Source organism: Lepidochelys olivacea (genome assembly GCF_965140295.1).
Source record: "Lepidochelys olivacea isolate rLepOli2 genome assembly, chromosome: 9".
Lineage (NCBI taxonomy): Eukaryota > Metazoa > Chordata > Testudines > Cheloniidae > Lepidochelys > Lepidochelys olivacea.
Window position 1 is genome coordinate 34359406 of NC_140419.1, and position 13168 is coordinate 34372573.

At 41.6% G+C, this 13168-nt stretch overlaps 2 protein-coding genes across 34 annotated transcripts in view; one reads left to right on the forward strand and one right to left on the reverse strand.

The window, feature by feature from the left end:
* LOC311526795 (uncharacterized protein) overlaps positions 1-13168 on the reverse strand; it is a 316378-nt gene that overhangs the window by 248663 nt on the left and 54547 nt on the right. For 21 of the 29 annotated variants that reach the window (XR_014713143.1, XR_014713144.1, XR_014713145.1 and 18 more), the window contains exon 2: positions 9353-9408. The exons of the other annotated variants lie outside the window; for them this stretch is intronic. Coding sequence is in view for 1 of the 21 variants with exons in the window: in XM_084640205.1 (XP_084496331.1) it covers positions 9353-9408 (56 nt within the window). In the remaining 20 variants the exon portion in view is untranslated. The remainder of the gene's footprint in view (positions 1-9352; positions 9409-13168) is intronic. 29 annotated transcript variants of the gene reach the window in all.
* Positions 1503-13168, forward strand: part of SPHKAP (SPHK1 interactor, AKAP domain containing) — a 105561-nt gene continuing 93895 nt past the window's right edge. For all 5 annotated transcript variants that reach the window (XM_084640197.1, XM_084640198.1, XM_084640202.1 and 2 more), the window contains exon 1: positions 1503-1627. In XM_084640197.1, coding sequence (XP_084496323.1) covers positions 1596-1627 — 32 coding nt within the window. In that variant the 5' untranslated portion in view covers positions 1503-1595. The remainder of the gene's footprint in view (positions 1628-13168) is intronic.

A 13168-nucleotide genomic window follows, 5' to 3' on the forward strand; every position in this document is an offset into this window, starting at 1 on the left:
TATTAACAGGAATGTTTTATATGACACAGGAATTGTTCTGTTCCACTTGGCACTGGTGAGGCCTCAGCTGTATCCAGTTCTGGGCACCACACTTTAGGAAAGAGGCGGACAAACTGGAATAATCCAGAGGAGAGCACCAAAAATGATAAAAGGTCAGGTTTTCTAAACCTATGAGGAAAGGTTAAAAAAACGGGGCATATTTAGTCTTGAGAAAAGAAGACTAAAGGAAGGATCTGTTAGTTTTCAAATAAAAGGTCTGTTAGAAAGAGGACAGTGATCAATTGCTCTATATGTCCATTGAAGATAGGACAAGAAGTAATGAGCTTAATCTGCAGCAAGAGAGATTTAGGTTAGATAGTTGGGAAAACTTTCTAACCATAAGGACAATTAAGCACTGGAACTAGTTTTCAAGGGAGATTATAGAATCCCAGTCATTGGAGGCTTTTAAGATCAGGTTAGACAAACCTTTCAGGAAGGTTTATTTGCTCCCTTCCAGCCCTACATTTCTGATTCTATGATCTCATGACAGAGATCGTCAAAGCAATCTAAGGGATTTATACTTGCATTTGGATAGTGCTCTGTGCCAGGATGCACGAGTGTTCAGATTTTTATAACAGACTAAGAGCAGCCACATTTGGACTCTACACAGGAGAAGACAGGAGTCCCTGGACCGAAGTTTACGTTGGCGAGATTGAAATGCTCTTGCACTGGAACTTGTTGAAGCCTGGATTCTTCTGGTCATGTAGAAGTAGCAGCATCTGTTGTCTATTTTAATTGTACTATTTGAGAAGATAGGGGGCCAAAACGTGGTAGGATCCAGAAGGATCAGTGTTTTTATGGTGTTTACAACAGGGATGCATTGACGTCCTAAAACTGCAGCATCTGCACTTCCCTTTTACCACGTTTGAGTTTGTGCTCAGAAAAATTAGCTGGATTGCAGAGGATCCTGGTACCAAATACCACTTTTTGCAGTGCCAGCTTACAACACAGTTTGGATATTTTGGTACATCAATATTTTGGCTACTGTTTATTTAGTAGAATTGGGGGAGAACTGGAGTTAAAAATCGGCAAGCTTCAGATGTGTTTTTTCCAGTGCTACTGGCTTGGGATGCATCAGGGGCAGATTTATCCACAGGAGGAGGAACAGCTAGCTACTCCTATTTTCACACAGATTGTACAATTCGGGGCTTGGGGCGAGATACACGTGTCAGAGCCCAGGTTTTGTGGCACTGGCATGCCAGGAGGCATGGAGGTCCGGAATCTTTTGGTGCAGTGAGAGCAACTCCATGGACTCTCTGACCTTGCCGTGAAAGTTGGGGCAGCAGCAGGGCCAAGGAGCAGCCGGGTGCAGGTGGCGGATTCCGGTTTCCGTGGCACCAGGGCTCGGGATTTAGGGGGCAGTCGGGGTGGAATTCAGGGGGCGGCGGCGGCTCCGGCCTGCGCCCTTCTCCCGGGGGCGGGAGCGGGAGCGGGGGGAGGAGCGAGGCAGAGGGCGGCGCGTAGCCGGGCTGGAGCGGTGCGATGGCAGCGGCGGAGCGCCCTGCGCCCTCGCTCTTCCCCTGACACCGCCAGAGCCCGGGGCTCGTCTCCTCGCCATGGCCGGCCATTCTCTGCTGACCGTTCCCAGGTAGGAGCCGGGCTGCCCCCGGGTGGGACCGCGGGCCCCTGGCTCTGCTCGCCGGACACCTGCCAACGCCCCTGGGGCGAGGAGCGAGCCGGCTGCGGAGGGGGAGCTCTGGCCGGCGATTTGGGGCGCAGACTCCCCTCCTGCCTGCGGACTGTGGAGCGAAGCGCTCCGGGCGCGCCGCTGTAAACGGGCTGCCGGGGCAAGGGGACTGGGAGCAGGCTAGTGAGACAGCGAACGAGGAGAAGGAGCGGGGAGCTCGGGGCTGCCAGCTGCCCAGTTAAGTACTGCCCAACACGCAGCCCCCTTGGCTTGTGGAGCTTCCTGACCCCCAGCACGAAGGGGGCTAAGCTCATAGGAACCTGTAGCCACCCTCCCTCGGGTGACTTTCTCCAGAGAGCCCAGCGGAACGGCTGGCAGGTGCTCAGTGCCTCGCAAAAACTTTTGCTGTGAAGGGTCCTAGTTAACCTTAATAATAATTAACAGCAAAGCCGTGAGGGAACTCTGATTCATGGGGGATTTAAAATCTCTCCCCTCTTTGCCAGAGCAACACTGTCTCTGTAAAAATAGTGATACAGATCTTGAAAATTAACAGCTCTAAAGCAAGGATAGGGTATTAGGATGGCTTTGTAGTAGAGAAAAATCTTGCCCGGCAGTAGAGAAAGTGGGATTTCTGATAAATGAAAAGTGGGACATTAGAAAATTACATTTCATCCTAAATGTTCAGTGAGATGTAGGATTGTTTAACTAGCAGTTGTTTACTTTTAATATCTGCATCCAGCAGATTCTCTCTCTTAGAACATGATGTTCAGCCCCTTGTAATATAGTGTTGATTTCGCTTTGGCACAATATCATTTCTGTAGCAGTAGTGTAAAACTAAGTGCTATAAAAATGAAATGGCAGATCTTATCATGGCTTTCATGCTGATTAAGAAAATAACAGGCTGGGACAAAAACAGTAAATAAAAGGTGTAGCATATAGCAGTGAATATGAATTGTGCATATGAATGTGCTAAGTGTAACTATGTGAAGCAGCAGTAGTTACATTTGCGGATTTGTTTTTTAAGCTAGTAATATTCTCTCAGATTTGGAGCGGTCTGCATTTATTTTACTAGTACACATCAGTCAGAGAGGCACTGCAGAAGAGAAGTATGCTTTTTTGAACAAATAATCATTTCATATATTGTGAAAACTGTTGAAGTAAAACAGTGGTGTCTAGAGTTTTAAAGAAATAGACCAGAAAATGCATAATTTAGGAAGAGCAGAATATGGGTAGAAATCACTGTATGCAAAACTGTTATTAAATTGTATTTTAACACTGTACTTAGTATGCGATGGAATGTACTTTTACATTTTTCTGAATACATTTGTGTATATGCAAAAATAAAATCTAGAGATCAGCAAGATAAAGGGCTTTTAAAAATGCTGTGAATGTGGTAGTTTTGGATTTAAGTTAAAACATTAGAAATAAAAAAAAACATTTAGGGGGCTTAAACACTGAACAGAAAATAAACATTAAAAACTAATCCGAATAAGGTTATTGGTTTTTCAGGAAAGCAATTAAAAAAAAAGATATCCTAGCGGCTTTTTCATCCCTTCTCACCGGACAGCCTGTGTGTGTCAACCACACTCATTTTATAGTAATAGAGCAAAATGCAAGTACACCCTTCTTGGCTGTCTCAGTTCTATAGGTTTCAGAGTAGCAGCCGTGTTAGATGTAGATAAGGCATTTTTGAACAGCTGATCATGTAAGTGAGAGAATTTCCTTTTTAAGAGAAAATCGATGCCAAAAGGAAAATATTAAGGGTTGTTACAACAGGCTTCTCAGAGTAATCTTCAAAATGCGGTTTACTTTTGATTCTTGACAACAGACATTGTTTACTACTAGAGATCAAGGCATCTTATGTTTTAGCAGCGGATACAATGGGGGGTTTTTTTTGCCTCTAGTAAGGCACTCTAAACAGAACTAAAATTAATGCTGATGTTAAGCATGCCTGCAGTTAAAAGAGGGAAAAATACATAGTGATAACTGACATGGGGAAGGTGCAGAGTTATCTCAACTTCCAGTGGCTTTAATGGGAACACTTAGTGAATAGTAGTTGCAAGATAAGGGCTTTTGCCTTTATTTTAGTAGAGAAGACTGAAGAAAACTTGCTCATGTGTTTCTTATAAGAAACCCCAAAAGAAGGGTGCTGCTTTGCTTGGCAACATAACATTTCCTGGCAATTATTCAGTCTCCCCTCCCCCAACCTTGTGAGTAGCATCCCTACTGCATGTTTTTAAGCTTGTGACTTGGCTGCCCTGAAGATAGCCCTTCCTCTCCTCCATCAAGATGCAGTTGCAGGATCAGATCCTAAAATACACAAGTGAACTTAAAAAAAAAATCTATATAAGTTTTCAAACATTGACTAGAGAGCTGTTTTTACAGTCTACCCTCATAACCAAAATCTGTCTTAAATTGAAAGGGATTCATTCTAATGGCCAGAAGGACCATTAGATCAGCTACTCTGACCTCTTGCGTATCAGAGGCCATTACATTTCACCAGTTACCCCTGTATTGAGCCTATTAACTTATGTTTAACTAAAGCATATCTTCCAGAAAGGAATCCAGTTTTGATCTGAAGACTAAGATGTAGAATCTACCACTTACTTCCCGTGGTAGGTTGTTCTAAATGTTAGTCACCCTCACTATTTAAAAAAAAAAAAAGTTGTGCTTAATTTCCAATTTGAATTTGTCTGGCTTCAGCTTCCAACCATTGGATCTTGTTATGCCTTTCAGTACCCAGAATATTCTGCCTGTGAAGGTACTTATACACCATAAATGAGTCACCTCTTGACATCTTTTTGTTGAAGCAGATTGAGCTTTAAGTCTCTCATGCTAAAGAGATTTTCTCCAGCCCTGAAGTCAGCTGTGGCTCTTTTCTGCACCCTCTCCAGTTTTTCCAACAACTTTTTTAAAATTTTGACATTGATATTGTAATGCTGCATACAACTCCAGTATCACCAGTCCCATATGCAGAGGTGATTTTCACCACTCTACTCCAGCTCACTACTGCCCTGTTTATATGTACAAGGAATGCATTATTAGACCTTTTAGCTACAGCCAGCACCACACAGGGAGCTCATGTTCATTTCCTTTTCTACTATGATCGCTAGAGTTTTTTTGAGAATCACCGCTTTCCAGGATGTAGTTTCCCATTCTGTAAGCATTGTGAGCACCCCTTGTTCATAGAGGTATGACCTTGCATTTGGTTGTATTAAAACTCATTGTTTGAATGCCCCCCCCCATCTTACCAAGTGATCAAAATAGCTTTGTATGGCTGCCTTGTCATTATTTTGCCAAGTTTGTGTCATCCACAAATTTTATATTTACTATCAGGTAATTGATATAAGTGTTGATTAGTATTGGCTTTAGTACTGATCCTTTGGAGCCCTACTAGAAACACCCCCATTCAAAGAGGATTCCACATTAATAACTACTTGAAAACAGTTAGCCACTTCTTAAACCATTTAATGTGTGCTTTGATACTGTATGGTTCTAATGTTTTCAATCAGAACACCATTTGGTACTAAGTCAAAGACCTTACAAAAGTTTAAGTATATTACACCAATGCAGTTATTGTTATTAACCAAAAAGTCAAAATCATAATAATAAAATCATGTTGCCAAACATTAAAGAATGAAAGGGTATGAGATTTAAATTATACTCCTAACAGCTATTCCATTATTTTACCCAATGTTGAGATCAAGCTCGTTACTCTGTGGTTATCTGGATCATCTCACCTTACCTATCTCAAAACACAACAAACAGTCTTCTAGAATTTCCCCAGTATTCCAAGATTTAATAAATATGAACATCACTATGCCAGCGATCTCCTACACCAGCTCTTTTTGAATTCTTGGATGCGCCTTATCCAGGGCTGCTGATTTAAAAATGCTTATCCCTGGTAGATACTGTTTAACATCATCCTTGTTTACTACTGGACTGGAAGGTACTTCATCATCCTAGTGTGACACAAGTCTTTCATCTTGTTTCTTTCCAAATGCAGAACAGAAATATGTTGAACACTAGGTCTTTTCTGCATCATTAACAGTTTTACCATCTCCATCTACTATTGCGCCTATACTGTGATAGAATCTCTTTTGTTCCCAACATGGGGGGGGGGGGGAATTCCTTAATTCCTCCCACCTCATAAGGTCTTTAGATTCTCTTAGCAATTTTTCATTTCATTTCTAATTTAGATTGCTTACTGTCAGTTTCATTCCCCCCTACCCCACCTCACCCCTTACAGGTTGCTTCCTCCCCGCCACCCCCACTTACTGCCTTCATTTCACCACTGAACCTGGATGGGCTTTTAGCCAGATTTGTTCTCTTGCTTGATTATGGACTTGGTCATCTAATAAACTCTTCTTAAAGGGATTCTAATTTTCATCCCCCTGTTTCTATCTAGTGATTGAAAAAGAATAAAGATTCATCCTTTTAAATGCTTGATAAAACTTCATTTGGATTCAGGAGTTAAGAAATATACTTTAAAAAGAGAAAAACCACACACACACACACCCCTTGTGGTAAAGTCATTTAGAACCAGCTGCTGTAGTTCTTAATTTCACCAGCTGGGAATTTGCTTGCTTCACTACTGTGCAGAGAGACAGCACAAGACCTGTGCATGCTTAAGCTGTCCCACAAGTCTTCAAAATAGGGGTTAAGTAAAGCTTGGGTGTGCCCAAGCCCACTCATGCATTTACACTGGCTAGTAGGGGACTATTCCAACAGTTTTTGTTTAGAGTTATTTTCTACTAGTTTTTATTTATTTAAAAACTTGCAGGACAGTTGAGATCATTGAACTGAGCACACTTTATACTGCATGTACTTGGATGACCACATATCCATGGAGAACAGAAGCACTTAGGTTATAACATGCATCTGTCACAAGGGTGTTGTGGGGATTAGTTAGCTAGTGGGCTCAATCCTTTAACTGGTTAATCAGTGAAATTCTCCATGCAGAGAGTCAGCACAGGGCCTGTGTGCTCCACTTAAGTCTGGAAAATGCAAGTGTAACTGTGCTGGCCCACTACAGAAGCATGACTTTCACCCCATTCACGGGACTCCCATTGAAGTCAAAGAATGTTCCAGGCATTGAGCAGACCCAGAATGTGCACATGCTTTGAAGATGCACTTTTTGAAATTTTTAGTCATAATTATGACTTTAAATGTAAGCCAGCTTCTTTATACGCAACCTATGAAGATTGTTTCATTGGTAGTGTAAAAATAGAGTAGTTGCACAGAAGATCAGAGGGAAATTTTATATTAGAATAGACTAAACAGTTCTGCAGTGTATTCAGAATGGTCTTAATCTCTTTCAATTTTACATGGTCTGTGCTATTTCAGTTCCTAGTGGAAAGACATCAGATTAGTGGGGAAATGGTCTAACATGCCTAAAAATCAGCTTGTACATACACCAACAGTTTTATGCTACTATTGGCTTGTAGATGTGCCATCCTCTTAGTGCTAATGTAAGAAAGTTAATTGTACTACCGATGTTGTTTACCTCTTCTGAATAAGTTGTTCTAATGTTTATTAAAGGAAAAGACTGCTCTGCTAGTAACATCTGGATAGAAAGCTTGCAATCTGAAAAGAACTCTGAAATACAACACAGCCCTCCCCCAGCCCATAAAAAGGTGGTGTCTTAGATTATCAGGAACTACAAAATTGTGACAATGTATTTGTTAAAAGGAGTTAGATTAAAAGGTCATGTAGTCTTTACCTCACATTATATACTGTGGTAATTATGAGCTTTTACACACACACACACACACACACACACACACACACACACTATAAATCAAGTGAAATTCAATGCAGTGTTGTTCATTTGTTTCAAAAGCAAGTACCATGTTTGAACTATGCCAGTAGTGTGTGTGAAGTTGCAATCTACTGGATGTGAAATTGATTAGCATTTTAGAGTAGCACAGCCCTGGTTACAGAAATTACTCAAGCCATCCAGTGTGTGTTATGGGGGTTGTTAAATGTTAAACAATACTAAGGCATGGGTTTGCATTCTATCAGCAGCTTGTTTTGGTTTAAAGTAATGGAGATGGAGTCTACATATTATGTAGTCTAAAGATATTTATATTTGTAACTGAATAAAATGGCTGTTTTTCACTCTTAGGAGACATGACCTGTGAGCATCTTAGGATAGGGTGCTTAGAATACAGTGTATTTTACATAGGGACTAATCGTAATCTGTATAAGAGTTTGACTATTAAAAAAAAAAAGACTGTCATTAGAAGAATGTATTTTTTAAAAGAGGCCAGATTCCAATACCCTCCCCCACTGAGCGCCAAGTTAGTCCACAGCTAGAGTCCCCTGAAATTGGGGGGTCAGGGAGTGAGGGTTAGTCATGGAGTAAGGTAGTACTTGTTGTGAATAAGGATATTGGGATCTGGCCTGAGGAGGACCTTGCTAACGGAGGCATTTCTCTCCCTGCCCCGCTCCATTTCATCTAGCCAAAAATTCAAAAAAGAAAGGAAGAAATGTGTTAGTCATTAAGGTCACATCTACATAGCATTTTGAGCCCACCAGAGCGAGCCTCCTAGGCTGGTGGCTAGACTTCTGCTAGCGGGGGCTCATGCTCGTGCTCTGACAATAGCGGTTTACACAAAACTTTGAAGTTGTGACTTAGGCTGGAGCTCGGGCTCTGAACCACCGCCCCATCACCCACAGGCTTCGCAGCCCAGGCTGCAACTTCAAAGCCCTGGCTACACAGCTAATGTTAGAGCACTAGCACCAGCCCCACTAACCCAAGTCAGTCAACTCAGGCTGGGATGCCTGCTCCCAGGGGCTCCCAAATACTGCACAGAAACCCTAAAATGGCTGTCAAAGTGTTTCAGGCTGATGCTCACTATTTGGTATATGAACAGGGCATTTCACAGGTAAGCAGTGAATTATAGTCAGGAGTTCTCGTTATTACTTGGCAATTGAAGAGTGCAATGGGACTACTTGTGTAAGTACCACAGAACAGAAGGAAGAAAGAAAAATTGGGCTCTAGGTTCTGACCCTGTAATTCTTGTGCAGACAAAACTCCCACTTGATTTCCCCATAACCTCTTACTACCTAAGAATTCTGGTTGACATTCGTCTTTTATATATACATAATTTCTCCCTTAGACTATAATAGTGTTCTTGTAATTCACTGAGTAGCTGAGTCATTCCTCTAAGGTATGAAAGCGATCCTTTGCCCAGCAATCAGCCTGAATAGCCAGGCTGGGCTCAGGTATGAGGGGTGAGAAAAAGGGCAAATACCCACCAACCAAGCACAAAAAACAGTTTCACAGCTGCTCCATGAAATATACTGCAGCCTAGTGGCTGGAATAACTCTGCAGTTATCAGAACAAGCTCATGCTCTGGCATGAGGAGAGAAAGTGAGGATCTTTAGCTCACCCTTCACCTTGAGCTGCTCCCAATTCATGCTGTGCATACTACCCAGAAAGTTAGCTTTCAGCTGGGTTCCATGAAGTAGAGCTCCATGCACACCTCTCGTTATGCCACAGAAACGACTTTTTCTACTGCTACTGGGCCTTTGAGGAGGACACTCAATTTTACCCAAAATCTTTATTATGAAAGTCAAGATCTCAGTGATCTGACTATGTACCGTTGGGTTTAGTGATCTGTACAGTTAGAAACAGTGAATTTTAGTGTTTTTAGGAGAGAAACAGAGGATCGTTCTTACCCATGGTTTGTTGGCCCAGTTCCCGACTGCCTCCTGCCCTCTGTAGTCTTGTATATCTGTGCAAAATGAATGTAAGTCACCATCAAATCAGGCTGCTAGTGTTTTCACGCCAATGTTGCTCTGGTATGAAACAAACAGCAAGGCAATAGAGGATCGGTCATTAGAAAAAGAGGAGCCCTGATACAAGCAAAGCACTAGGGAAGGAAAGCCAGGATTGCTGGGCTCTTGCTCTGGATACATGTGGTCTGGTGTAAACAAAGCTAAGATGATCACATGGCTGAATGATACTATGCTACCAAAGGGATTAATAGTACTGAGCTGCCCTAACAAGGGGAGTAAAAGAAGTTTTTCAGAAGTGATTTTAGAGCCTTGTTTGCTTTAGAAAGCCCCACAGATTTTTGATCAATGAATAGTTAACTTCATATTGTCAACAATGAAAATGATTGAATTCGTGTTTCTCTGGGATATCAGAAGGGAAATAGAGCTTCATTCCTACAGAGGAACTGAAAGTACCAGTCTCATGTAAATTTTTAAGAGAGATTTTCTATGAGCAAGTGAGTGAGGTTTTACTATATGAAGGGGAGGATTTAGGCCCCGATCCTGCAAACATTTATGTATATGCTTAACTTCAGGTGTGTGGGTAACCCCACTGATTTCAATTAAACTACTCATGTGAGTAAAGTTAAACATGTAACTAAGTGTTTGCAGGATCAGGTCTTACATTTATAACAGAAGTCTGCATAGTCCCTCCCTGGCACCATGCCCCCCCCCCCATTTTTAACTCTTCCCATCTCTCAGTGACAGAACTGGTGTTTTGTGAAGCCCATGGTTAGACAGGAAAGCTTAAAACAAAGTCACTTCCTGGTAGTGATTGCTCAAGCACTTATTGAATCTGGTCTCCCTTCAACCAGTTTTACACTGGTATAACCCCATTAGGCCCTTGACAGCTGCTTCTGATTTATATCAGAATCAGGCCCTATGTATGTAAACATGGTTATCCTTATTTTAGGAATCATCACCAAATAAAAGATAGGAGATTTCCAAGGATACAGCATGTTTTTCAGTGTAACTTGCAGTTAAGTGGGGGTGTTCTCCAGTAGTTTTTTTTTTAAAATCCTGTTTTACAAATAAGGTTGAACATCATTAATGCCCACAATAAAGGCTTCCTGATTTTGAATAGAATTATTGTATTTGAAGAAGTGATGGCATGTGAGATCTGAAAATAAAACAGGTGCTTAGTGAACTTTGCTTTTTTTTTTTAAATGCATAAAACTAGCAGTATATCTTTTACTCATTTGCTTTATAGATCATATCAGCCTCCAGACCAGATTGAGGGGAGGTGGTCAGCACCCTCAATTCCCAGTGAAATCAATAGAAGTGGAGGGAGCTGCATAGCTTTTGAAGGCCCTTAGCACTGTACAGGTCAGACCTAGATGTTGTCCCATTACATTATGCATGGGTCCCACCTCCATAACAAAAACACCCACACATTTGTTCAAGGTATTTATAGATTATCATCTGTTTGACTAGCCATCTGTGCTCTGATTGAAGTACACACGTCAAGACTGATCAAAACGAGTTGTGTTAGAATAGTAATTTCAACAGCATCTAATCTACAGCTGTCACTGTACAGTGACTATATTGACCCTTTTACATGCAAAGTTAAATTTTAAAACAGGGTACAAAATTCAGCAGATACCAGCAGCATTGGAAGGACAGCAGGAGTAGTCTGTTAGGTTCTGGTTCAGAAAAGATTGATTAAGTGAGGTAGGGCCTTACTTCCTTGGATGGTTGAACAACAGCTGTTGACTATCTACCCCTAAACTATGATCCCGCCATTGAACAGACAGCTATAGGAACTTGAAAATTCCATGTAACAGTTTTTAACTATCCCAGGGATGTTAAAAGCTTTTTACAAATGACAAGTGATTCTTAAATACTGTTTATTGGGATTTTTTGCAAAGCTTAAAAAAGTCTTTAAAAAGGCATTTAATTACTCCTCTTTGTATACTCGATACTTACATGTTTTAGATAATTTTGATAGTTCGCAACCTTTTGTCAGAGAGATAAAGCTTAAATGAAGCTCTGAGCACAAGATACCATAGTGTTTGGATTCATTTAAAAAAAAACCACACACATAGATGGGGCCATTATGCATATTGAATGTAGTAGTAGCAGCAATGGGATAGTAAAGGGTGAATGATTGCTCTTGATGATACATTTTGGCTGACTGATGGCAACAGCTCATTTATTCCTCTCTTGGTAGGCCCCATGGGGTACTATTCTCTTCTTGTACATTACACTTTTATAATGAAACCCAGTAATTTAAGTATGAATATTCTAAAGTTGCAAATAAACCACTGGCACAAAGCCAGTGGTCTCTGTTGTGATGTTACATTGTGGAGCTGCACCCTCCCACTGGAAGCAACAGGAAATATTGCATCTCAGAGCTCCTAGGCATACCATGGGAATGCACCCACTGCTGCATCTCTTCAGGTGTGTAACATACACTCATTTGCATGTCCATCCAACTCCTTTGGAGTGTCTGCAAAAAGACTAGCTCGCAGTCTCTGTCCTTAGGAGGATAAAAGAACAAAGACTATGGTCAGCCCCTGCTCTAGGAGTATAAAGTGGCTTAAATCCTTCTCTTGGGTACCTGTGCAGGGTCTAGTCACAGTCTGACCCAAAGAAAATAAAATTAGAATTACTACTAAAAGATGCTGAAAAACTAAGAAGTGATGTATTATCACAGGAGGCCAAAGGAACTCGGGTCTCTCTGGGTATGTCTACACTGCAATTAAAAGCCTATGGCTGGCCCATGTCAGCTGATTTGGGCTAACGGGCTGTTTAATTGTGGCGTAGATGTTCAGGTGTGGCTAGTGCCCAGCTCTAGGACCCTGCGAGGTAGTTGCATTAATAAATATAGGAAATTTTGGGAATAAAGGCAATAACTAATTTTTGGGAGCGGCTAAAACTCTCAGTTGTCTACACCCAGGAACATGAGATCTCCGAGAAACACTTAGATGCTGCAAAGGCAGGCTGGCAGTTTAGTAGCTGGCAGCCTTCCATCTGAATCACTGCTGGCAAAGTAAATAAATAAAAACAGTTCTGGGTTAGGGAGGATTGTGCTACTGTAAATGCCATCTTTTACCTAAGACGGGAAACTGAGGTGATAGAATCATAGAAATGACGACTTCTAGGGTCCCTTCCAGACCTAGAAGTCTAGCCCCTTACCCTGTGGCAGGACCAAGTAAACTTGGACCATCTCTGACAGGTGTTTCTCTAACCTATTTTCTAAAAACCTCTAGTGATGCAGATGCCACAGCCTCCCTTAGAAGCCTATTAATAAGGCTAACGACCCTTATCATTAGAAGGTTCTTCCTAAAATCTAGGCCATTACTTCTTATCCTATCTTCAATGGACATGGAAGACAACTGTCCTCTTTATAACAGCACTTAACATATTTGAAGACTTATCAGGTCCACCCATCAATCTTCTTTCCTCAAAACAAAACATGCCCAGTTTTTTTTAAAAAAATGTTTTCTCCTAGGTCAAGGTAATGGAGTTCTCTACTCACCCCTGGGGCATCTCCTTGTGGCTGCATCTGGGAAATAGTTCCACCCTGTCTGACACCCCCTTCTGTTGCCCATTCATTCTGCAGCCCCCTTCTTATGCTCCTGGAGTTGTAGTTCTTCCTCTTCGTTAGTTAGAATGCTCCTTCTTTGTACTTAGCCCTCTAGCCAGGTTACTATAGTTTTCCCCTTCCGGGGTATAAATCACATCACTGGACTAGTTTACCAGATATTCTGGTAGTCC